The 26,037-nt window shown below is 47.5% G+C and overlaps 1 protein-coding gene across 1 annotated transcript; it reads right to left on the minus strand.

Annotated features, from left to right (window-relative positions):
* Window positions 1-659: 659 nt before the first annotated feature.
* LOC134528550 (RWD domain-containing protein 1) lies at window positions 660-11,652 on the minus strand. Its single transcript, XM_063362275.1, has 5 exons — window positions 11,504-11,652; window positions 7,806-8,011; window positions 6,738-6,881; window positions 2,546-2,732; window positions 660-863 (listed from the first exon to the last, which is right to left on the minus strand). Exons 1-5 carry the CDS (start codon window positions 11,571-11,573, stop codon window positions 769-771), a joined length of 702 nt encoding a protein of 233 aa, XP_063218345.1. The 5' UTR covers window positions 11,574-11,652; the 3' UTR covers window positions 660-768.
* Between the last annotated feature and the right edge of the window lie 14,385 nt (window positions 11,653-26,037).

Here is a 26,037-nt window from a genome sequence, read left to right on the forward strand (position 1 = left end):
AAAGAAAGTCATTCGATTTTCATGAGAGGAAAGGGGAGCTTTATTCAACTTTTCGCCATTTGACAAACTTAATGCTATAAGCAACTCAAAAATATAAACAATCGCCCAGAAAGCTTTTGTTAAGGCTGAGGAATATCACTAATGATGCCTAAAGAAACGTATATATCAATGCAGAGGGGAAAAAAATCGAAGAAAAATATAATCACAAATTTCCGTTTTTTCCCTGTCCCAGTTGAACATATCCATTTCCCTGAGTTTTCCAGGTTTTCCCTGTCTGCGGGAACCCTGAAATATTGCACAATCAACATTCTGTGTGCTCAAGATGTGTCGCAGCATTACTACATGATTTAGAGATTTACTTTAGAGATGCATACTCTAAACGAAGCTATAGTTTTCAAGTTGAAGTGTAAGCACTACTGAAGATTCTCACCCAATGACAGTAGTTTGATCAGGGTGGATTTCTTTTCTTGTGGCAGTTGTTTTTTGTGTATTGTGTGTTGGAACCCTCTGTATGCTAGCTAGTGATCTGAACTAGAATACATACCATTCTTGGCTGGTGTGATAATATGCAGTACAAATTGATTCTCTTTGTGTGCAGTTATGATAAAAAAAAACATATTGTTTGACACAATTGTGTTAAAACTGAAATGATAAACATATTTTAATAAAACAAACATAGTCTATTCTTTTATTAAATTATATATGTACACAATTGTCTTCCCCATTCATTCAGGTGTATGTTGTAAATACGGTTGATAAAAACAAACTTCAAGAGTCATCTTCATCGTCCAAATCATTTATTTCGGCAAGATCCAATTCTTCCAGGTCTTGAAATAATGATTCATCAACCTTTATAGAATCTCCTGTAAAAAAAAATTACAATTTGTTACTGATGACTAGTTGTTAATACAGTAAAGTCCTACTAATCGGAACTAATTGGGGTTGAGACCCGTTTTCAGATTACATTTTTGGATTAGCCAAATAATTGCCATAGTACAAGAGCATTAAATTATCACTAACCCAGCCTGTAACACTTTTATAAGCACAAAATTATTAAACATGTTGATGATTGGGAGAAGACATAAAAATAATTTTCAAAATACAAAACAATTCAAGTAATTTTGTTTATTTTACCCCAAAATCATTTTGATTAGCAGGACTCTACTTGTAGTTTGATTATAATCTGTATGTACATCATGATCATGAAAGGATATATTTGAGTTTTGAATGCAGCTGTCAACGAACACTTAAAGAACTGTGCTTAATTGACCTGTAGAATATATATTTATATTTTTTTTTTACAAAATAAAACCTTGTGGGAAAGAGTAAATTGATTGGGATGCACTATAAAGAGCCCGGTATGGCTCAAATTGAAATGCAAGCCCAAGTTTGTAACTTCATATGTAGTTCAGAGCCCTTTCCTGCCCAGTGTAATACTACGGTATTATCAGACTAACTGAAACTGTTTGTTATTGTTTTACGTTCGAGGTTAATTCCGCTTCCCGGACTTTCGGCAGTGTTTTGTTTTGTTTCTCGCATGGCGGCGCGCGCAGCTCGTGCTGCGTCGTCATGACAACTGCTGATGTAAATATATCGCGCGGCTTTGGAACAGCTTCAACGAGCCTATGCTTGTGTCAAAGTGACGTTCAATTGGCCTAGGTAAAAAGGACGCGTACGTGTCGCGGCCGTGATTGGCCTATTTCAAGTAACAATACATATAATCAAGAGAGAAGAAAAAAGGGTGGAAAATGACGCCATTTAGTGCGTGGTGAAGTTAATTCCCTCGGGGAATTTTTATACGTGGCGAGGTTATTTTCGGCGTTAGCACTGTGAAAATTACGTTTACATCCAGGGCAATCGTCAGAGACGCCCTGATATTGAATGCAGATGTCAGGCATTCAATTTCCTTGAGTTGCGACGGATTTTCTGGACGATCATAATCGTCCAGATATAAGTTATGTTCGGCATCGTCCTTTTGTAGGGACGCTAACATAATTTTACCGTTAACTTCAATAAACAAAATTAGGACAAACTTTAATCTATTATTAAATTACGTGAACATTGACTTTTCGGCAAAGATCGGTAATTTAATTACGAACTGCAAATTATTCACACACAGGACCAGAGGTCCTGCAGCTAGGAACCTCATGCTCGAGCAAACCGGCGCAAACCCCAAAACTTTTACGTTGTGAACACTTTTACGTTGTGAACACTTCAAGGAACTTAATACATTTATTTATTTTTGTTTAAGAGTCAGATTGTCTACGAGAAACCCATTGACGGGACTAATTTAGCTATTTAATATTTGTTTTTTGTGATACCATGACTTGAGGTTTTTCATGCTGATAGGTTTAATTTAATAAAAATAATTATTAAGAATATTATTTTTACTGTCACATGTTGTATACCTCTGGCGCCCTAAAATTAATTCCTGTATTAGAGTTCAAACGTAATTTTAAAAGAAAATATTAATTTATTCAAGTACACGTTTGTGTACACCAGTCTCTTTTTCATAAACTGCTGCCTACGAGAGAAATGAACTTACCATTTTCCAGGAACTTGAGATCGGATTCGATGAGCGTCTTGTCGGCGTAAAACAGTTCTTTCCCGGTCAGCTTCCTGCCCTCCTTGTCTTCTTTCTCCTGGTTCCTGTGGGCGTTGAACTGCGCGTCGAACTGCTCCTTCCACTGCATGAAGGACTCCACCGTCACTCGCGTGCCTTCGAACCGCTTCTGCGGACACACAAGAACAAGCAGTACGTTCAGGGGGAATAAATGACATCTTTTCTTAACTTTTAGATTGATGTTTTTCAAACCTAAGAAATGTATCCTGGATAAAAATGTAGGCTGAGAGGAATGAGATATAATTGGTAAAATGTTAAAATATATATATTTTTTTAACTGTTTGTAGTTAGAGAATTTTCTGTCTGGAAGATGAAGTGTGTTGCTTCTCTTCACCCTCCGTGTCATCAGATACGGTACACAACCTCACTAAGTTCCACAAACGTCTTCCATCGGCTGTTGTAGTCGCAATCCATTATTCTAGTCTCTGCAGGGCACGTCCTTACAATCATGTCAAATTTAATTTTTAAAAAAAATTTGTTCACTTTATGGAAACGACATAGTCTGAAGCCCAGATGCTTTTCTTTACAGTAATACAAACAATCTGCAGTTTGCCATCGTCTCTTGCTGCTCTTACCGGCACAGTTGTGGGCTCCTGGGGAAATAGACTGCGTGGAAGTTATAATGTTGCTCACTGTCACTTTTTCACTGAGAAAGCATAACTTAATGCCTGGTCGACACCAAGGTCATTTGGGACGAGGGATGATGGTGAGACTTGAACAAAACCAACAGGCCCACCGCGCAAACCGGAGACTGGCCCTGCCGGGAGTCGATCCCCGGGCAGCCGTGGTCGAAGGTAAGTGGGCCATTCGAGCAGGGAGAACTACACTTGCACCACACACACTGACTATAGCACTATAGCGCATCTCATCCTTAGCTTAACTCTCTCTCCCCAACACACGATATCTGCCAGTAATGCCTTCCTCGTTTCGTTGTGCACTGTTGTCAGATATATACCATAGAGCACAGACGCTTCAGACACAACTTTATGATTCTCCAGAAAGAAAAATACCTTTCCAACAATAAACATTTTTGAAAAAGAAAAAAAAAATTCTGAAATATTGTATACTGTAAAGGAAAATTTTAAATCAGAATTTGGGAAAATATACTTCTGGCATATTGTAATAAGCATAATATAATTGTTACTATTAAGGTGACAAATGAATTTGCCGTCCTAGTTTTGAATGCCTTTGTGAACAACTTTTTTTTTAGTGTAAATAAGCCCTATGATAGCTTAGTGAAACACTTGCCAAGTAGTATCACTCTGACAAAACCATTCACTCTGTACTGAACTACGAGCGAGATGCTCAATAGAACAGGACTGCCACAACGTAAAACATCCCTGTGTTTTCTATCAACTACATTGGTGGACATTTAAGAAGAATAAAAAGCAACACAAATATTACATTTCAGGTACCACGCTGGTCACCCGACTGCAAATTCCCGGAATTCTTGAAAAGCAGTGAATTTCTATGCTCCCAGGCTTCCCACCAGAAACCAGCGAAATTTTTTAAGCCATCTGAAATAATGTGTCTATCAAGTTGGAAACAATACAGTAGAAATACTACATGCAGTGCCTCCAAACTGCATCACTTACTTATACCAAGAGACAAGATGTTATGGATTTATTTTCAACTCATTTTACTTTTAAAACAGGATTTCTGTGTTGTTTTATATTCATAAGCTTTTTATATTCTTGAAGATGGTATATTATTCAACAAATGTGACACTAAAATACAGTCTTCTTAAAACTTCTTTCATTGAAATAATGACATTTTGATTGATGCATAATGAAATTTATAATAAATAATTTGTAATTGTGACTAAGCCGAAACTATTTTGAATAAAATAAATCACTAAGTGTTTGTGTGGCAGAAAAATGCACAAACATCAGGAATGTAAACTGTAGTTAATGATGTGAAATAGTAAACAGTAAAAAAATTTTCCATCCATTTAGATCATACATTTTGGTTTAAACTTCATGCTGAATAAATAATGTTTGTTTAATTTAATATATTAGGAGAATACAATTTTTTTTTATTTGAGTTTAGTTATAATTCTGATCAATTTCAAGATTTTAGTTTCATTTCGGTGATTCATGGTGTGTTAACTTGCATTTCAGTGTTACATGGTGTGTTGTGCTATTTCAGTTTTCTCACAATTCACCATATATAATTGTCTATGCTTAAATCACTTTAACTGATAATGTTTACTACCTCATAACATGCACCATACGTGACAGACAGCTTGTAACAATCCTTCCTCCAGTGTTCATGTGCGGTAACGTCTGCAGACGTGACACAGTTGTAAAATTACAGATATACTGTGATATGTGATTCGACACCTAAAAACCTGGATGAATTAATTGATGAAAAGTGCTGAAATAGCTGTACACGTTGACGTGAACCAGAGAATGGCAAGTGCCATGCAGCACGTGACTCGCTGATGTGTCTCGGAGAGAGATTGTGCTCCACTTCCCTCGTCCCGGTACCCACGTCTCCGCACACACACGTGCGCACGAGAGGCCGTCCCGGGCTGCTGCCGACTGTCTTTATGTCCATGTGAGGCACTACACTTGATGACTGATGCTAGATTATTGAAGTGAAAACTTCCTTAGCCGCGTTGAGCAATTTTTGGTAGGGGCAAAACTTATGGGTTCGCGTCACCGACATGCTAGTGACGTGTTGCGTTAGACTGGCGACATACACGTATATGCATGCATATATACACTAATACTTTGCATATACTCGACTGTATCATGTGCGTGTTGGACTCTTTTTTGGATGGGTAAAATCTTGTGACATGCTGTAGTAACAGTAAGTGAAGTTAAATTGACCGCGTTGAGCGATTTTCTTTTGTGTATTTTTTTACATGGTGAATGTTTATTATTAGTGGATTGAGTTCACAGTTTATTTGATTTTTCAAGGATAAAACTTCATTTCTTCTAATTTTGAAGTTATTATTGGTAGGGGGCAAAACTTGTGGGTTCGCGTCACCGACATGCTAGTGATATAATACCGAAATCATTTTCTTACATACATTTGACGTAGAATTGATGTCATATTAAACATTTTAAATTTAGCTTTAAGTTTTCACTTCTGTCGACAGTCCCATGACTGCCTTTTTGTTTGTTTTTTTATCCTCATACCTTTTAGTGCGACTAAAACAGCAACACAGTTGTCGAGTCTACACATCAGCTCCAGTTGTGCGGTCCAGAACCAAGAACTTTTCTTTTGAATGATGCCTACAAAAAATTGTTGACCAAAGCTGAAGCAATATTTCTCATTATAACTTTAATATCGGAGAATGTTCGTCGGAGGCTTCTACAGGTCGCTGCGACGCCTAGCTTACTTTTGCAGGCGACTGACTTCTGCTGAGACACCAAGATGCGACTACAGTGGTTTCGAATACATCAGCCAATCCTGTTGTTACATTCCCTTGTCGTGCAATAATGACTGGGTCCGAGAAGCAGGTATGGTTTTAGATTGCATTATCTAATTACTAATATTCTACCAAGTTGCCATATAGGTACTGTATACCACTTAAATGTTTAAATTTTAAACATTAAGTATAACTCCTTGCAAAAATTTTTTTTTAACTGACTCCTGTATTTTGTGCTTGGCTCCTAAGATTTCTGATATTTTTTTAGAGGCCAGGCTTGGGGGAGGGGGGGGGGGGGACATACATACAAACTAATTTTTTTTTAAAAAATTGTTAACGATGGTATTTGAACCAGGGACATGGCTAGAAGTCGGGCACACTGACCGTCACACCACCGATACTGGCTTTAGTGAGCAAGAATAACACCAGCATGAACTTACTTCAGTGAAAAGTTTAAATGAAGTGCTTTGCTATAATCCTCCCGCTATACTTGAGATTTTTTTTATTTTACTTTATTTGTCAATATAATTTGATTATTAAATAGGTATATAACATCATAATTTCTTTCAATGTAAAATTTAATGCACAATATTTAATTAGGTCTGAGCAGTCAATGAGTAGACTTTGAAAAAAAAAAAACTGGAATTTGATATTGCCAAAACCGTAGCCACCCTTGCATATGCCTCAGGATTATTACGCACCTACCGAACATTTCCAAGATTCAGTTTCACTTACTCTTTCAGCTTCCTCCACTTCTTTGGCTTTTTTCGTGGCTGCTTCTTCTTTCTGTTTCTTGATTTCATCCCACTTGGTGTTCAGCCACTCTTGCGCTGACGACACTAGTGTGAAGATCATGACGGTGCCCAGATTTTCATCTGCCTGGAAACAATCACACTGGACTTGATACACTACTGGGAGGTACTATGTAATAACTACAAACAGTAACTGAGAATTTCACTCATATTTAAAGTGCAAGTGACTGTGAAGGTAGCGTCAGCATTGGCCGATTAAAAAGCAGTGGTTTTAATAAAAAATCAATTCTTTTTAATAATAAATGTATATTTAAATAGATATTCCTTAGTTTATTAACGAAAGATCTAATAACTCTCTACTAACAATTAAAGTTTTGTCATTAATGTTTCTGGAGATTTACAGGAACAAGAAATTATATACTAATCAAGATATTACTACCTTTTACATTACTTAATTAAGTTGTATATCATACCCAGCTAAAAACTCCTCTAAAATTAAAAATATATATATTTAATTTCTATTCTGTGGGCAATCCGACTGTACTGAAAATCCCTTTTCTGTGGTTAAGTCCCAGTCAGATGTGCAGATTTGCTGCACTTTCAGTTCTTTGATGTTTATAACTTTTCTGGTTCAACATGAGCAGTGGCATAGATAGGATTTGTGTATGGGGGGTGTTAAGAACCATTGACCCCCCCCCCCCCCCCCCCCGTATTATAACGGGGGGTCAGGGGTCCTCCCCCGGGAAAATTTTGATTTTAAGGTGTAAAATAGTGCTATTTTAGCAGGTTTCGGTGCTTAGATCTAAATATTGTAATGGTAAAATTTTTATTAATTTTAATATGAAATTTGTTTGAGTGATGAATACGAAATTAATTAAAGATTTGATGCTAGGGGGGAGGGGGGGGGGTTGAACCCCCGGCTAAGCCCCTGAACATGAGTGGCAGAAATAGCTAAAAAAAAAAGGGGGAATAAAAGCCTTGTTTGAACAAATTGAAACCAGGTCAGTTTGGTTGTGGTGTTAGTCCGAGACCCCGGGCGTGCGACGGTCACCTCTCTCAGGATGTGTTCCCTCAGCAGCCGCTCGTCGTCCTCCCGGAGGTTCTCCCCGTCCAGCACGTCCACTCCCGGGGGCTCCTCCGGGTACCGGGGCGTGTACTCGAACCTCAGGCTGCACGACAGGCCGTCCGCGCCGTCCGGCTCGTACTCTTCCGACTTTATCGGGATCACGAACTTGTGGAGCGGCCTGGTGGAGATTACTGCAGCCAGGATACGTTCACCAGCATCACAACTCACACCGCGTGAGGAAAGAAAGCACACAACAATTTGCATTTGTGACAGAAACAGAACAATTGTGTATACAATGTGTACATTACGTTTGAGTTAATAAAAATTTCACACTTCACTATTGTAAAAGAAAAACACGACGCTATTGCAAACAATGCTTCAAACCAAAAGTTAAAAAATATATATATAAATTAAATAGTCTTACGGTACCTACCATAATCAAAGGTTCAATAATTACATAAATAAAAAATAAATTAAAAAATCCTTGAATAGTGAAGAGTCTCTTCATAGTTACCAGTGGTAGGTACACCACACATAAGCTAATCTCACATACGGTTCCACATTTACCACAAAAGCATTTCTTAGGAACACTTGATTTGCTCATTGATTCTACATAAACGGTTAGGCCCCTCTGATACAGCCAGGGTTGTTAACTTCTCGATTAATGCAGAACACCATAGCATGGCATATAAGCATTTTAGTTTCTTATCTGTTCAAGGAAAAAAATTGTTATTTTTTTTAATATGTGCTTCAGCAAACATCCAGTCTTTGACAGCTGAAAATTGTTAAGAAACAAACCAAACATACACAGATACATGTAGCACTAGACTAGCCGATCATTTATTAATAATTGTTTTGTTTCTATAATAAGACTATTCTACAGGAGTTTCATATCACATAACCATGTTAATCCCTTGATCCTGATGGCATGAACCAGAATATTATGATTCTGTGGTGTTTTATGCTTACTGTTTTAATTCAGTACATTGAAAGATCCTTGACGCAACAATAACTTGTGATTTGACAGTGAATTATGATTGTGAGTTAAATACAAATGAAAAAAATTTCCACAATACTTGACATTATTTGTTCGTATTGTGATATGCGAGTTTATATCATGTCCAGGACCTATCATCATAATAAATTAAAACAACAAGCATCATGTACCACAGAAGCAATGTACACACCATGCCATCAGGATCAAGAGATGAACTTGGGTACGTGATACAGAGCAAATACTGAATATACAGTGTCCAAGTTTAAATATTTAATAAAGCACATGTAAAAAAAAATATTCACCCTCTCTTCAATACAGTACTTAATTTACAGTCCTATTGACTCAACATTTTTCTCAATATCTGAAATACTTAACGAACAACTACTACAATTGTGTAAGCTACCTCCTTCCATTAAAAAATATTTTTCTGGAGAAGAATAACGTTCTCTATCTAAATAACTTTTTGTACATGCATTTAATTACTTGACATATTTTAAAATCATTGTGATACATACATAAGTTTAACATTGTTAACATTGTTGTTAGGTTAGATTCATTACATCCTACTAATAGTATAAATGGGAAAGTTTGCATGTTTGGAAGTTTGTTACTTAATTACGCAAAAACGACTGAACGGATCTGAATGAAATTTGCCTCACAGATAGTTTATGACATGGATTAACACATAGGCCAAATATTAATATGAAATTCCATATCTAATTGAGTAAAGAATTGATAATTCATTTTATAACAGAAATAATCATAGGTTTTAGACACACAAATAGTGAGTGTCAATTCTCTAGATCTGTCATACGATTATATAGTAAAGTCTGACAACTTCAAATTCTTCTCCTTGGTACGAAACCGTCCACTTAATGAAGTTTGCGACGTCTAGCAAAATAAAGGTGCTAATAACAGTTTAGTTCTTAACTTCAATAGATAGTGTTGCCGTGAATTTAAAACAGGCAATCGTTTGATGCGTATGTCACGTCTTGTGTATGTTTGTTACTTCTTCATGCAGTACTAACACATAGGCTACTTACTTACTATACTTATACTATACTAGAAACAGAAATATATGGTAAAATTGAATGTACCAATGATTTTTTACATCCAATAACAATTCAAATTAACGGTATTTTTTTAATAGGCAACCTAATCAAACCTAACCACTCTAAAATGTAAACTACATTGAGTATAACTCGCCCCTTAAAGAAAGTGACGCCGACCGCCAATGCTCCTCTGTCGCATAGACCGCTATGCCTCATCAACGTCTCGCAACAGCGTGTGCACCGAACGCGCCCGTGCGCGCAGCAAAGTGCAGTTCGTGCGACGAGGCGAACGCCATACAACGAGTGCTACACCGGCGCAAGGATCCGGCCGGGTGTGGCATATCCTTCCGCCGCACTACAACAAATTGTTATAATTATGTTTTTCCACAGGATTTTATTAAACATTATTTTTTATTAATTAATAATTAAGTCTTTGCAAAATCATGTTTCACGGTGCGATTTGTCCCGAACCTGGCCGGTTCAGTTTCCCGCGAAATTCACACGTTTCCGCGGGAGGGCTGGCGGGGGAGGGGGGTCGTGCGCGGCGACACCGCTAGTGTCCTTCGAGAGCTCAACCAGGCCGGCAGCCTGCGCGCAACGCGGAACCTTCAAACTTTGCATTCACCGACATGTAGTTTTCCATAGTGTAATTTCTTTTCAACCTTTTGTACAGTTCCGCGGTCGGCCTAAATTTACCATGAGGTACTTAACTTAATTCAATCAGTGCTCAAGATGAGTGTTCCACGTCATACGTAAGTACTGTGGGGAGATTATGTGGTTTCACGTCGGCGCTTCACGCCCAACCTAGCCTACCAGCTATTTAGTTTTGGCCCGCACGGGGCAGCCAGCAGGCGACCCGTGCTATCAGACTTAATAACGATTCAGTCCCTGGGACACACCTAGACACCACGTAGAGTCGCCGGAGACACGGGCCTACGTGCTGCTAGCCCAGTTTATCAAGTGTAATGTATTAGTGGAATAGTTGTTCGCCTAAGTGTAATTCGTCATGTCAGGGCTTATGTATCACCGTCGTACGGCAGTGCGCCACCAAACTTAATCCAGAGCTAGGTATTAGTGTAGTGTATTGTGCTTCAAAATATTGTGTGCCATGTCAGTGTCTTTTGTAACTTTCGCGTCACGTATACGAGTCTGCCCCTCACGCGCATAAGAATCGTGAGCCGCCACTGAGGAAGTGAGCTGCGCGTGTGACTAGTCGCGTCGGGCAAACCGTTACGGCCAGAACGGGCAGCACCATGTATTGGGCTGTGCTGTATTAAATTCACCAACTATCTGAAGAGGTTTTGTGTTATTATTCAGGCGTCCCGAGTGGCCTCAACAGCTCGGGGGGCCCTACTGCGTTGACCCCTACCTCTAGCCACAAGGCCGAACCTTCCCTGAGAACACGAACCTAACAAAATCGCGTCTAAATAATCAGAGGTAGCGGGGACGGCGTCAAAAGAATAGATAAATGTCAGAAAGTAACAAAATACATGTTTTATTATGTCTTACGGACATTTACGTAAATACGTAAATTACGTAAAAAATGTTACAATTAGGTTAATAAAAAAAATACTTACTAAAACATGACTACAGTGAATTAAAAGACTCTTTAAAATAAATAAAGAAAAGCTTACTTTCCATGTCTCCACAGTATATGGAATCAAGGGCCTCTATTTCGTTTGTTTGTTCTTCTTTATAATCCATCTTTTAAAGGTTCAAAACGCGTTTACATATGACATTCAACAACAACATCTACATGCGGCAGACATAACCAAAGATATAGATATGAGTAAGTAAACTTCATAAACAAATTAAATAAGATTTTTTTTTATACATTTTTAAAATTTCAATGAATTTTGTGTAAAATTAATTATTAAAAGAAAATTATACTTAAATAAAGTATAAAAATGATCTTAACATTTAATTACATTAAAATATTTTAGAAACATAATGATTATCATAGTTTTATTAGGAGCTACTTGTTTAAAATGTAACTTACTGAAAAAAGGGGAGGGGGATAGGGTCAGCATATCTGTGTCTGTTTTAACGATTTTGGAAAAAAAAATCGACACATTACAATATAAGAATTTGATGAGTGACACAAAGGGGTCATATGGGATAAGTGAGCGGTAGAGTGGATTAGCAACTTCCTTAAAAATAGAACACAGTGGGAGATGAGTTGTCTGGCGACTGTGTCACTTCAGGGATGCCCTGGACAGTGTTCTTGGCTTACTGCTCTTCACTCTCATAATGAATTGTATAGTGGAGGGCATTAAAAGCTTCCATAAGACTCTGTGCGAATTGATGTCGTATCTCCTGTACTAATAAAGCCCGGTCCCCAACCAGCCAACATCAATTCCCGATGGCAGAATTCACCTCTAGTAAATCTACATGAGTCAAGAGAGTGACTCAGTGAGTGGACCCATCAACTGTAAAAGATAACAGAGCACTTAACTTATTGAAAACAACGACCAAACATTGCTTGGTCTAATAAAGTTAAGTCGTGTCTAATATGACGTTGTACCGACAATAGCCTCTAAGCCCGTGCTCCGCACCGTTAGTACCCGTTCCCATTTTCGGAGCGCACCCTCAGGCCAGCAGGAATGAGTCAGGCGAGCGCCTCGGGCGTGACCCAATAGACATAATGAAAGTTAAGGGCACGGAACCCCGGGGGCTCAAACCGATAATTCAATTAAGGGAAAATCCATTAGTAAGAAATTAATAATTACCAGACATGTAACAAGTGCGTCGTAGCCATTCCAGGCGAGTACCGCATGCATGGAGCAGACAACAAACCTTATTAACATTCACCGCGGCCACTGGCCTTGCCGTCGTCCGGGGTCTCGGGCTCGAGTCCCGGTGTGGCTCCTAGTGGGAAAAGGCGGTTCTTGCTATGTATTGTCCGGGTGGGCGCCAGACTAGCTCGGTTCTAGTCGTGAGTTTGGGGGTCGTGGATGTATGTGCCCCTGCGTGGCCCACTAGGGCCGGCGGCGGTGTTGCGTGAGATGATTTTAAATAAGAGGCGTGGAGTTAAGGTGGTGGTGTCGTACCTTTTATTCATAGGAACGAGTCGTACACAATACAACACTCTACAGAGGTCCCCGGGGGGGGTTTACTCGTTATTCCGTGGCGCCGTATGGTTTGTGTTCCGCGTTACGTGGCCTCGGACGCTGCTACGTCTCATACGTCTCACTGGTTACACGGGTAACGTAATTTCGTAACACAAAGGCGGGACACAAAATACACTGAATTAAGGGGGTGCGCACAAGTTACGTGGCACTCGTTACTCGGGTAACGTAAGTTAGCAATACAAAGTACGGGACACAAAAATACACTGAATTAAGGGGGCGCGCACAAATTACGTGGCACTCGTTACTCGGGTAACGTAAGTTAGCAATACAAAGTACGAGACACAAAAATACACTGAATTAAGGGGGCGCGCACAAGTTACGTGGCACTCGTTACTCGGGTAACGTAAGTTAGCAATACAAAATACGGGATACAAAAATACACTGAATTAAGGGGGTGGACGATTGGAGACGGCCAATCCCGTATGCAAATGTCTCGGCGCGGGTGTTGTGCCCACTGTGGTGAAACACGCACCGCAATTAAGTTTGTCCAAGTTCCCTTGCGGGTTTGTGGTCAGCGCCGTGCGCATGACCTTAAATAAAGTTCTGTAAGTTGCGGGAGGCGGCCCGTGCCGTATACTGAAGAGCAGCCCCGCTGACCAAGTGTGGTGCGGGGTGTCTTTAAATTGATGCGGCCGGATTAGGTCCTGGACCGAAAAAAGGGACCGGGTACTCACGGAGAGGTTAAGTAATAAAAGGGGTTCTGTTAATTAGTGACTATATTTACCGGACGTTACTTTCGATGTAGACAAAGGATGTTGCCTCTCCGTGGGATGTAGGTCCGCCCCGGTCCGTGAGCTGCGCTGAACTGCCGAACTGGCATGGCGTCCGAGGGAGGCTCGGCCTCTCTCGCGCCAGGCGTGACCTCATTACGCTAGACTCCAAACGGGTGTGTCTGGAAGAGATTTTATTGTCGCTAAAATCCTAATTTAATGTTTTAGGAGGAATGGGTACGGTTCTTCTCTTGTCTACTCAGGTTTCCGCGGCTTTGTCTTTGATTGCTGTTCGGGTCGCCTGACTCGGGTGGGCCATGGCCAGGGGTGTGTTCCGTTAGCGGGAGCGTATACTGGCGGGTGCAGGTCGGGCTCTGGGGTGGTCGTCGGCCAGACGACGTCAAACGCCCCCCCCCCTGTGAAGCCCGACCTTGCGCCGCTTATGGTCCCGCTAACATGGGGCCACCCCTAGCTCCGGCCACTCCATCCCGGCGTGGTTCGCGGCTCAGCAGCTGGTTGGCTTCGCGTACTGGACCTGGTGATCAAGGCCGACTGGGCCAGCGTGCGCGCCGCCCCGGTTGCCGTCGTGGCAGGCGTGCCGGGGGCGGCGTCGTGGCGCCTGGGCGGGGTCAGCGGCTGATAGGGTCAGCGCACTGGACCTGGTGAACGTGGCCGACTGGGCCAGCGTGCGCGCCGCCCCGGTTGCCGTCGTGGCAGGCGTGCCGGGGGCGGCGTCGTGGCGCCTCCTAGCTCCGGCAACAGCTCCACCCGGGTGGCGCTCTCGGTGGCCGCAGTTGGTAGGGCCCGAGCACCTGTCCCGGGTCGTCCCACGCCGAACATCCGGGTGCTGGCCTGTTGACGTTGGCCCTCAGCGTCTGGTACGGCGTGGATGGGTACAGCCTCCTCTCCCGTTCCGGTGTACCGGGCGGGTTTGGAGTAGAGGCCTCCTCGTCCCCGTCGTCCAGTTCCATCATCATGAGGGTGGTGTCGGCGTGGTCGTTGTGCGGTTGTGCCCTAAGCACCTCCCCGGACTCGTTCTCGGGGGGTGACAGTGGTTCCGAGTGTGGCTGCGGTGTCTCGCAGCGTGCAGCGGTGCGGTGGTGGCCAGGGTGCCGGCCGGCAGGGGCGGCGGCGACCAAGGTCAGTCGGCTCTCGGTAGGCGGGCTGCAAGCGCGGGCGGCGCTCGGCACGGCCCGGCTCAGCCTTGCCGACATGCGGGCGTTTCGCGGCCCGTCGTGCCAGACGGATGACAGGTGTCATCGGCCGAGTGGCGGTCACGTGCGGTGGGGGGGCGGTCGGGCGTCCAGGTGCCGTGGCGTCGACCTGCATTGCGTCAGGCAGATGCAGGGAGCTCAGGCGACCCGGTAGCCGCGGTGACGTCACGGTGTGGCGTCGTGGCGCCTCTTGAGGGCGGAGCGCGCGTCGCCTCGGCAGCTGCTGTGGCAGGCCGGCCGAGGGGCGGCGTCGTGGCGCCTCTTGAGGGCAGAGTGCGCGTCGCCTCGGTGGCTGCTGTGGCAGACTGTCCGAGGGGCGGTGTCCTGGCGCCTCTTGAGGGCAGAGTGCGCGTCGCCTCGGTGGCTGCTGTGGCAGGCTGTCCGAGGGGCGGCGTCGTGGCGCCTCTTGAGGGCAGAGTGCGCGTCGCCTCGGTGGCTGCTGTGGCAGGCTGTCCGAGGGGCGGCGTCGTGGCGCCTCTTGAGGGCAGAGTGCGCGTCGCCTCGGTGGCTGCTGTGGCAGACTGTCCGAGGGGCGGTGTCCTGGCGCCTCTTGAGGGCAGAGTGCGCGTCGCCTCGGTGGCTGCTGTGGCAGGCTGTCCGAGTAGCGGCGTCGTGGCGCCTCTTGAGGGCAGAGTGCGCGTCGCCTCGGTGGCTGCTGTGGCAGGCTGTCCGAGGGGCGGCGTCGTGGCGCCTCTTGAGGGCAGAGTGCGCGTCGCCTCGGTGGCTGCTGTGGCAGGCTGTCCGAGGGGCGGCGTCGTGGCGCCTCTTGAGGGCAGAGTGCGCGTCGCCTCGGTGGCTGCTGTGGCAGGCTGTCCGAGGGGCGGCGTCGTGGCGCCTCTTGAGGGCAGTGTGCGCGTCGCCTCGGCAGCTGCTGTGGCAGGCGGTCCGAGGGGCGGCGTCGTGGCGCCTCCTGAGGGCAGAGTGCGCGTCGCCTCGGCAGCTGCTGTGGCAGGCCGGCCGAGGGGCGGCGTAGTGGCGCCTCTAGCGTTTTTGATGTTTCAGGCGGTGCCGAAGACGGCGTCGACGTCGATGTCGTGCGCGTCTGTCTCGTTTTGGTGGGCTCCATCCCCTGTGCCTCGAAGCCAGGCGGGCACCGCGGGGCGAGTCCCGGTGGCGGGGCCTCGCACAGGCGTCTCGGCGTCGTGGCCCTGGGCATTCCGTTTTCCAGCGTCCCTTTTGAGACCGCGCGCTCATGTGGCAGTGACGACGGCTGCATGTAATTGAAGCTAGGCGGTGGCGACGGTGTGGCGCGACGTGTCGGTGCCGAGTCTGGTGGCGTCCCGGATGAGGCGTGTGTCGTAGACGACGCGGGTTGCGTCGGAACGGTCCTTCGCGGCACTGTGACAGTGGTCAGGTGCGGTGGCGAGGCCATCCCGGCGTCGTGAGGTGTCTCCGACACGCTGCGGATTCGGGTCGTCGTGGCAGACTGCGGTGGGACGGTCGGCGTCGTGCGTCGTTCGGTCGGCTTTGGCGGGTCAAGCGTCGTCGCAGTCATGTTGAGTGGCGTCAGGTCTGCGTGGGGTGTTGAGGCTGGTGGCGTTGGGCCCGGAGGCGGAGGGAGCAGGATTGGCGGCGAGAGGGTGACGAGCGTCGGCGTCGGGACGGAAGGCGTCCTTGGTGAGGCGTAGTGCGTCGGCGTGAGTGGCGTCAGGTTGATGTAGCGTGGTCTCGCTGGTGACGGTGTTTCCGGACTTGGGTCGGGAGGCGTCAGGTCTACGAGGGATGCCGAGGTTGGTGGCTCCGGGACAGGAGGCGACGGGAGCGGGATTGTTGGCGGCATGATGAAGGTCGTCGGCGTCGGGACGGTTGTACGTGACGGTGCGGATGTCGTCGGGGCATGAGTTCGTGATACGTCTTGCGTCTGCGTGAGTGTCGGTGTCGGGACGGTTGTACGTGACGGTGCGGATGTCGTCGGGGCGTGAGTTCGTGATACGTCTTGCGTCTGCGTGAGTGGCGTCTCGATGTCGTGAATTGTCGCGGCGTATCGTAGGGGAGGAATTAGTAGCGCTGCTCCCGAATACTGCACTTGGGTGGCTCGTCCTGCGGTACATCGCGCGCACGTGAACGTGAAGGACTCGCGCCTCAAAGTACCTTCACGCTCGTTGGTGCAGTCACGATGCCATAGGTCGGTACACTCGTCGCAGTGGTAGCCCATGCTACTTCCTCCAGGACACGACCGGCTTCCACACATCGTCATCCCGTATGTGCGATACTCTTGACAATAGCCACACTCGTACCCCGCGGCGATCCTGCCGTTTAAGTACCATCTCGGGTAGAGGTGGTAACACCCACTGCATTCGTCTGCATCCATCTCTTGTTATCGTGCGTGTTCAGCTGTGTCGAGTCGTGTTTTTCACTCGTGGCTCTGTGCGCGCTGTGCAGGTCTGCGCGCGGGGTCGCGCTCGCCGGCTAGGCAGGTGCCCGGACAGCCGCACAAAACAGAGGCCGAGAATGGCCGCGGCATGGGCGGGGGTGCGGATGGGCGTGTGAGGCGATGGCCGAGAGCGCCCGGACAGCCGCACAAAGAGGAGGCGAAAACGGTCCGCGCGGGGTGGGGGTGGTGACGTCGCTCCGTTGCTCGCCTCGCCGTGATGACGTGTGGAGGTGGGGGTGGTTGGAGTGTCCTTTGTCCGCTCGCCTCGTCGCGCCGGTCTGTCTGGCCTTCGACCCTTCCTGTGTCCAAAATGGCCGTTTCGTGTCTCCGCTGTCGCCTGTTGGTGAATTTATCTCGAAAATGTCCAGGAGGTGGAGAAAAAAAAATTTTCACGTTATTTTCTGCCCCACGCAGCGGGCGCCAAATGCCGTCGTCCGGGGTCTCGGGCTCGAGTCCCGGTGTGGCTCCTAGTGGGAAAAGGCGGTTCTTGCTACGTATTGTCCGGGTGGGCGCCAGACTAGCTCGGTTCTAGTCGTGAGTTTGGGGGTCGTGGATGTATGTGCCCCTGCGTGGCCCACTAGGGCCGGCGGCGGTGTTGCGTGAGATGATTTTAAATAAGAGGCGTGGAGTTAAGGTGGTGGTGTCGTACCTTTTATTCATAGGAACGAGTCGTACACAATACAACACTCTACAGAGGTCCCCGGGGGGGGGGGGGGGGGGTTTACTCGTTATTCCGTGGCGCCGTATGGTTTGTGTTCCGCGTTACGTGGCCTCGGACGCTGCTACGTCTCATACGTCTCACTGGTTACACGGGTAACGTAATTTCGTAACACAAAGGCGGGACACAAAATACACTGAATTAAGGGGGTGCGCACAAGTTACGTGGCACTCGTTACTCGGGTAACGTAAGTTAGCAATACAAAGTACGGGACACAAAAATACACTGAATTAAGGGGGCGCGCACAAATTACGTGGCACTCGTTACTCGGGTAACGTAAGTTAGCAATACAAAGTACGAGACACAAAAATACACTGAATTAAGGGGGCGCGCACAAGTTACGTGGCACTCGTTACTCGGGTAACGTAAGTTAGCAATACAAAATACGGGATACAAAAATACACTGAATTAAGGGGGTGGACGATTGGAGACGGCCAATCCCGTATGCAAATGTCTCGGCGCGGGTGTTGTGCCCACTGTGGTGAAACACGCACCGCAATTAAGTTTGTCCAAGTTCCCTTGCGGGTTTGTGGTCAGCGCCGTGCGCGTGACCTTAAATAAAGTTCTGTAAGTTGCGGGAGGCGGCCCGTGCCGTATACTGAAGAGCAGCCCCGCTGACCAAGTGTGGTGCGGGGTGTCTTTAAATTGATGCGGCCGGATTAGGTCCTGGACCGAAAAAAGGGACCGGGTACTCACGGAGAGGTTAAGTAATAAAAGGGGTTCTGTTAATTAGTGACTATATTTACCGGACGTTACTTTCGATGTAGACAAAGGATGTTGCCTCTCCGTGGGACGTAGGTCCGCCCCGGTCCGTGAGCTGCGCTGAACTGCCGAACTGGCATGGCGTCCGAGGGAGGCTCGGCCTCTCTCGCGCCAGGCGTGACCTCATTACGCTAGACTCCAAACGGGTGTGTCTGGAAGAGATTTTATTGTCGCTAAAATCCTAATTTAATGTTTTAGGAGGAATGGGTACGGTTCTTCTCTTGTCTACTCAGGTTTCCGCGGCTTTGTCTTTGATTGCTGTTCGGGTCGCCTGACTCGGGTGGGCCATGGCCAGGGGTGTGTTCCGTTAGCGGGAGCGTATACTGGCGGGTGCAGGTCGGGCTCTGGGGTGGTCGTCGGCCAGACGACGTCAGCCTTAATTAAAATGCCCGTGACTATGATCAAGTCAGAATAGGAGAAATCCCTCTAAAACAATACGCAGTGGGACAATATGTTAGTAATTTACAGTCGCCAACTTGATGTCACAATTTGAATAGTTAAATACATTAAAACCATTGTTAAGCCTTAAAGCACACAATTACCAGGTGCTAAATTTTAATTGGGCACCTGGAACCCATTTTAACTGATAATGGAGTAAATTAAATTAATATAAGTTGACGTCGTACCGACCATGGCCTTTAAGCCCGTGCTCCGCACCGCCAGTACCGTATCCCGTTTTCGGAGCGCGCCCCTTGCCCAGCCGGATTGAGTCAGGCGAGCGCCTCGGGCGTGACCCCAATAGACATCAAACCAAATTAACAGTCACCGCGGCCACTGGCCTTAATTAAAATGCCCGTGAATGTCGGAATAGGAGAAGTCCCTCTAAAACAATTCACAGTGGGACAACATGGTAGTAAATTTACAGTCGCCAACTTGATGTCACATTTTAAATAATTAAATACATTAAAACTATTGTTAAGCCTTAAGCACCCAATTACCAGGTGCTACATTTTAATTGGGCACCTGGAACATGTTTTAACTGGTAATATAGTAAATTAAATTAATATAAGTTTTTGACGCCGACTCACAAAGAAGAGAAAGTTTCTCTTCCTTGCGAGGCGGCCATGTCCGGCAGTCTCCAACCACTCCGCGCCGGGAACAGACGTGTGTCCGTGGGCAGCATCCAAGTTTTCTTTCATTGATTATTTTTACTATTGACGTCGTCCGTCCGAAGGCCATAAAGCCCGGCCTCCACCCGCCAGTATTAAACCCCGCTAATGGAACGCAATCCTAGTCCAGGTCACGTGAGTCAAGCGAGCCGACGACGTCGGTGAGTGTTTAAATAGATTACGCCCGTATGCCAACTCCACCAAACAACTCTTATGCTTCATTAATAACGGGGAGTGATTAAGTGATTTTTAATTATCAAAACAACCCTTAAGAGTGAAAGTGCGTCGTAGGGGTGCAGCGGTTTTCCCCGTGGGAAACCACAATTAATAAACGTTCGGAACATCCCTTGCGGCCTTCCGCCAATAATTAACAACAGCATAAATCAACCTAATTAACCTCCCCGTTTTCACCTGCAAATAGCCACTGGAGTAGTCAACAAGTGACAGACAGTCTCCAGCTTGACTTTCTATTTTCAAATATTATTAATCTCAATTTTATTATGTATTATTATTATAGGCCTTCCGCCAATTAATTCAGACAGATGTCATTAAATTACGAGGGTTCTAGAAATAATAATGTCTAATTATAATTATAAATTTGGAATAACGGCACATTAGAAAGTTCGGCGCGTCATGACGCTTCCTCCCCCCCCAAGCCGGCGCAAAGCGGCAGTAGAGTTTTACTCACGGGCCGGGGCGGACACGTGATCCCGCGGGGAGACTTCAACTTTTGTGCTACTGATCTCTTCATGCTGGTAAATATTATAATTCATTAAAACCTCTTTTTTCCTCTCCCCGCGTGCCCCCGTGCCCTTTTCCGGTGCAGGGCTTAACCCGGCCGCGTTAATTTTTGCTCGTCGCGCAACAACGGTTCGCGACGCAGTCACCTTACGGTCCGGGCCGACTCCCGCGAACAGAACTTAATCTAATTCGTCGAGCAGACGCCTGCCGGCTACAAACGTAAAGACTTTTCTTTTAATATTACTTTCGTGGGCCCGCGACTCACACAGGTGAGCCCGGGCACGAAGCTAATTCCAGTTTATCACGGGAGTGGCCGTTAACCCACTCAAACTCTGCGACGACCCCCAAGCCCATGTAGGAATCTTATTTGCAAGTGCCGCAACGTAACACGTATTTAATTATTCAGTGCGAGTGTGTGTAGTGTCAGCGTATTTGTCCAGTGTAATTGTATAACTTGTGCCCATCCACACTTTGTGAGATGCGGGATTAAAAACTAGCACCTAATTAACGTGTTCTTTATTTCGTAGACGTCCCCTGAACAGTTAGGAAACAGTCCTCTACACTGTTTAGGGCCAGTGCGTATTAAAAGCAGGGACTCCCTCCCACCATCAACAGCCGCCGATCCTAGTGGAACACGCAGGGGCAAAAACCCACGACCACCTCGGTTAATACTCAAATTAACCTGGCGCCCACCGGAGATTTCATTAAGAGCCACTAAAACCACTAGGACCGCCCCGAGTCTCGATCACGAGACCGCGGGTGACGGCACTATGTACTAAATCTTTAAATTTAAAACCTCTAATTAATTCATCGCTGCCCACGTCGACTCGGCGCGTATTTTACGGAACCGGGCCTATCCCGACCGTCTTCATCGTGATACCGCGCTGCGGATCGTATTAATCATGTAAGTGTTTCGCCGAACTCAGGAGCCCGCTCATCGACCCCCCCCCCCCCCCCCCCAGCACCCGTTAACTTTCGGCGCTGTTAGTGTTGGTGAGAATTTTTGTAGCGGGAATGAACCGCGGAGCGGACTTGTAGAGTGTACCGTGTACCCACATGGACCCCCGGTGAAACTCACAAATTAAATGTATTCTCGCCAACTCGTGTACACTAATTTTCCGTAATTCCCCGTCCTCCACACGGCCGAGCGGCCTTCACAGTCAAGCGTAGAACCATTCAGGTTACATTCAAGCCGTGTACCTGGCGGAGCGGGCGGGGGCAGAGTACCCACGACCCAACACCAACGGCCTAGCAGCCCGCTAGCCTGGCGCCCCTCCGGACAACCAGAGCATCGCGACGCCCGTAGCGCCCGTCAGGTACCCCCCGGACCTTTCACAGAGGTCGGGTGACGGCAAAGTTTTTTAGCGCCGACTCACAAAGAAAAGAAAGTTTCTCTTCCTTGCGAGGCGGCCATGATCGGACGTCTCTAACCACTCAGCACCGGGTCAAGACGTTTGTCCGTGAGCAGCCCTTCACTTTGTTTCACCGACCGGTCATTCTTCAGTAATTTTTAAAACCTAAACCTTTTCTTTTATTTCATCGCTGCTCACGTCGACTCGGCGTGTATTTTGTGGGCCCGGGCTTATCCCGACCGCCTTCGTTAGTGGTTCCGCACCACGTCACGGACCACGCTACGTACAGCACTGACCGACTCCAGCCAAAACGTTTTTCATAATCAGCCGTGCATACGCCTGCCGGCTGCAACTTGACATTGACCCAGGTGTCGACCCAGCTCTCAAAGCCAATTATGCCGCGCCAACGCCTTCTCCTGCCCTGTGTTGCGTGTGCGACGACAGTGTTGTGCGGCTATGGCAGCGGGAGGGGGGGGGGAAGAGAGGTTCACGCGCCAGTGAAAATTAATGTAAATACTTAATAACCGGACGGGACGAATTGTTGTATATATTTTTTAACATTACTTATTGTAACTTAGGTATTTTATTATTTGATGGGTCGTGTTTTCTTCATTGTAAATAGTTTATTATATTGTATGAAATGTTATGTAGAATAAGTTCTCACGTGTTCACCGGGCGCCAAAGCCGTGGCTTCCGCCTGTGACCAATCAGCGTTACCGCGGGCTCGCGAGGAGGGGTGAGACGCGGGCGCTGGGTCGCGCGAGGCGGGGAGGGAGTCAGTCGGCAGCTGGGCGCTGGAGACAGCGGACGTGTCTGCGGCATCGCTCCAATATGGTGAGAACGGGCGCGGTTTCTCGCTGGAGTTCAGGCCTTGCCAGGAAGTAATTCCTACCTTTCAGTCGTGTTGTCATTTAAGCGAGTGTGTCACCGAGTCATTTAGTCGCGGCGTGCAGTCAGTCACTTCTCTCGCGTGCGTGTTTTCTCTGGTGGTTTACGAGTCGCGGAATTCTGTTTGCGGACTGGATTTTCGCCATCGTTTGCACGGTAATTTACGAGCCCTCTCGGGCACCGTGTTGTCTGGTCAGTCGTTCAGCTTAGGGGGCGAGTCATATAGAGTTCAAGTCTTAGCAACGCGGGTATTGCACGTCACGAATGGGACATCACGTATTTTTCCCATACAGTAACAGTGCGCGGAACCGGGCTTCGCCCTACAGAATCAGTCACAGGCGGGAACGCGGCAGCCCCTTGTAAAGGGTTTGATTTACCGTATATACAGAACCTGGAAACTGTCTTTGAGTGTGTCAATTGCTATCCTGGTGACTAAGTCCCTTGGCCACGCGGCCCGAACCCCTCTCTACCGAACACTGAGGAGCCGGCAAAATACTATCATTCAGGGGCTAGTCGGCTAGGCGACGACAAACTACAATTAAGTGCAATTTAAGGGCACGCTCACTGAGCCACCCTAAGACTTTCGGTACTGGCCGTCTCCAGAACACTCCTAACCGCGTCCCGCGAGAATACCGTGGCGAGTTCATTGTGTGAGATTAGTGTCATATGTTTTGTGTAAGTAATGTATGTTCATGTACTGTACAACAGCTCAGATGCCGCATAGCTTATTAGCATAACGTAAATCAACGTAACCGGTGTTGCATACAATTATTTCGTGCCACCCCGTCCTCCACACGGCCGAGCGGCCTCAGGGGATTTCAGGGGGTAGACTTCTAGCCGCGTACCTGGCAGGGCACACGGGGGCAGAGTACCCACGACCCACCATCAACGGCCTAGTGTCTCACTAGCCTGGCGAACCCCCCCCCCTTCCCGCCCCCCGCAATTGCAGCACCACGACGCCCGTAGCGCCCGTCAGGTACTTCCCGGGCCTTCCACAGAGGCCGGGTGACTGCAAATGTAGTTAGGCTTAACAAGGAAGTGTGTCATTGGATGCTGGCATAAGCCTCTTTAGGGCGCAAAGTTTAAGAAACGCCCTTCAAAGCTATCACGGCCACGGGCCATACTTGCAGCTGAGCAGGTTATGAAATTTACAACAGACAAATAAGTACAGTTCGAGTAGTTAGAGAATATTACAGACATTCTCCAACTTGGACTATGTTTTCAAACTATTATTTTACTGAAAACAACATTTACATTGACGTCCCTCGGCCTATGGTCCCTAATTTCCTGTCTGCGAAAATGTCCTGTTTTGCCCATGTAGCTCTCGTCGGTGAGGAAGTGAGTTCAGGCCAACATGGCCGGGACTGGAAAGTAAGTGACGGGCAGTAGTGGCACGCCCTCGTTGACGTGCGTGACAGGCGGTAGTGGCACGCCCTCGCTGACGTGCGTGAAAGGCTGTAGTGGCACGCCCTCGCTGACGTGCGTGACAGGCGGTTGTGGCACACCTTCGTCGACGTGCGTAACAGGCAATAGTGGCACGCCCTCGTTGACGTGCGTGACGAGCAGTTGTGGCAGTACAGCCGGTTCGCACCGCGTAGGCCCCTCGTGAGCCCTTACGGCAGTTAAAGGCGGCGTGTCTGAGTCGGCCTGCCGTATCCACCCGGACGCCGCGTGCCAGTCGTACCACAGGGGCTGGACGAGTGCTGCTTCCTCCGTCTGCAGCGATGTCCTTCCGCTCGGCGTTTCCACCCCATATGGCGGGGCGGTGTTGGAGGCGGTGTCGGTTGCAGTGACATCGGGAGTATCGCTGACTCACGCAGCGTGTCGGCGTCCGCCCAGTGTGACCACTCGATCCTCGTGGTCGAGACACTTGCGGCAACACCCACACACAGCTTCGCTCGGCACTGGTCACACGTAAAGCCGGACATCCATTCCTCTTCTCGCGCGACCAGTTGTGAACACTCCCTGTGCCATAGATTCCCGCACGTCTCGCAAATCCGCCCATCCAATGTCCCGCCGGGGCATGAATCCGCACCGCACATATTCCTACCATACGCCCGGTATTCAAAGCAAAATCCGCACTCATAATTTGCGAAGTGCTCGCAGCTCTCGCCAGGCTCTGGAAAGTCCGCTTCCGCCCAGGTCTCGTACGCTTCCTGGAAATCGTCCATGATTATCGGGAGTGTCTGGCTGATCGGTAATACAGTCTGCGTCTTCCCGCGGCGTTAACTTGCACCGAAGATCCTTGCTGCGTCGCGGTCTCCGGTTCACACCGCTCCCACGTCGCGTTATCTAGCGCCGAACGTCTCCAGTACGCGACGTTCCCGCGCCGTGATATCTCTCGCCGACGTCTTGGGTTCCCGTCGCTCCCACGTCGCGTTATCTGACGCTGGCGTCTTGGGTTCGCTCTGTTCCCGCGCCGCGATTATCTCTCGCCGACGTCTCGGGTTTGCGCCTTCCCGCGCCGACGTCTCGAGTTCGCGTCGCTCTCACACCGCGCTGTCACACCTGCTTCCGTCCTGTCTGCGTGCGCTTACGTGTGCTTCCGTGCGTTCGTGTGTGTTTACGGCCACACTAGTTGGGCGCCATATGATGTCCCTCGGCCTATAGTCCCTAATTTCCTGTTCTGCCCATGTAGCTCTCGTCGGTGAGGAAGTGAGTTCAGGCCAACGTGGCCGGGACCGGAAAGTAAGAGACTAGGAGGGAACTTGCGTATGTGGAAGGAATGGTAGATATTAGCAAGGATAATGCGATGATGTCCGTTTTCACAAGCTCCTTTTATTTCCGTACAGAAATCCTGTAGCAACCTGGCCGGCACGTCGCGAAACGAGCGTCCTCCTCTGCCGCGACCCGGACTCCCGGAAACAAACACTTGGAGACAAAATGACAACCAGCGTAACAGCAAATGCGGTCCTGTAGCGAATCGTACTGGTTACGAAAAGTTCACTGGTTCTTCGTAGCACGTACACGACTCGTGACGTATGCGTAGACGACTCTATTTCGATATATACAGGTTAAGAAAGTAGGAAGGTCCAGACGCGCGCTGCGTGCGTCTCGAGCGGAATGAGTTGCGGAGTTTCGAAGACGCGTTCTTGTTAACGAGGCTTATCGCGAGAAATCCTGTCACAGCCTGGACGACCACGTCGGAAGACGAACGTTTCATCCACGC

The sequence above is a fragment of the Bacillus rossius genome, chromosome 1, assembly GCF_032445375.1.
Source record: "Bacillus rossius redtenbacheri isolate Brsri chromosome 1, Brsri_v3, whole genome shotgun sequence".
NCBI classification, from domain to species: Eukaryota; Metazoa; Arthropoda; class Insecta; order Phasmatodea; family Bacillidae; genus Bacillus; species Bacillus rossius.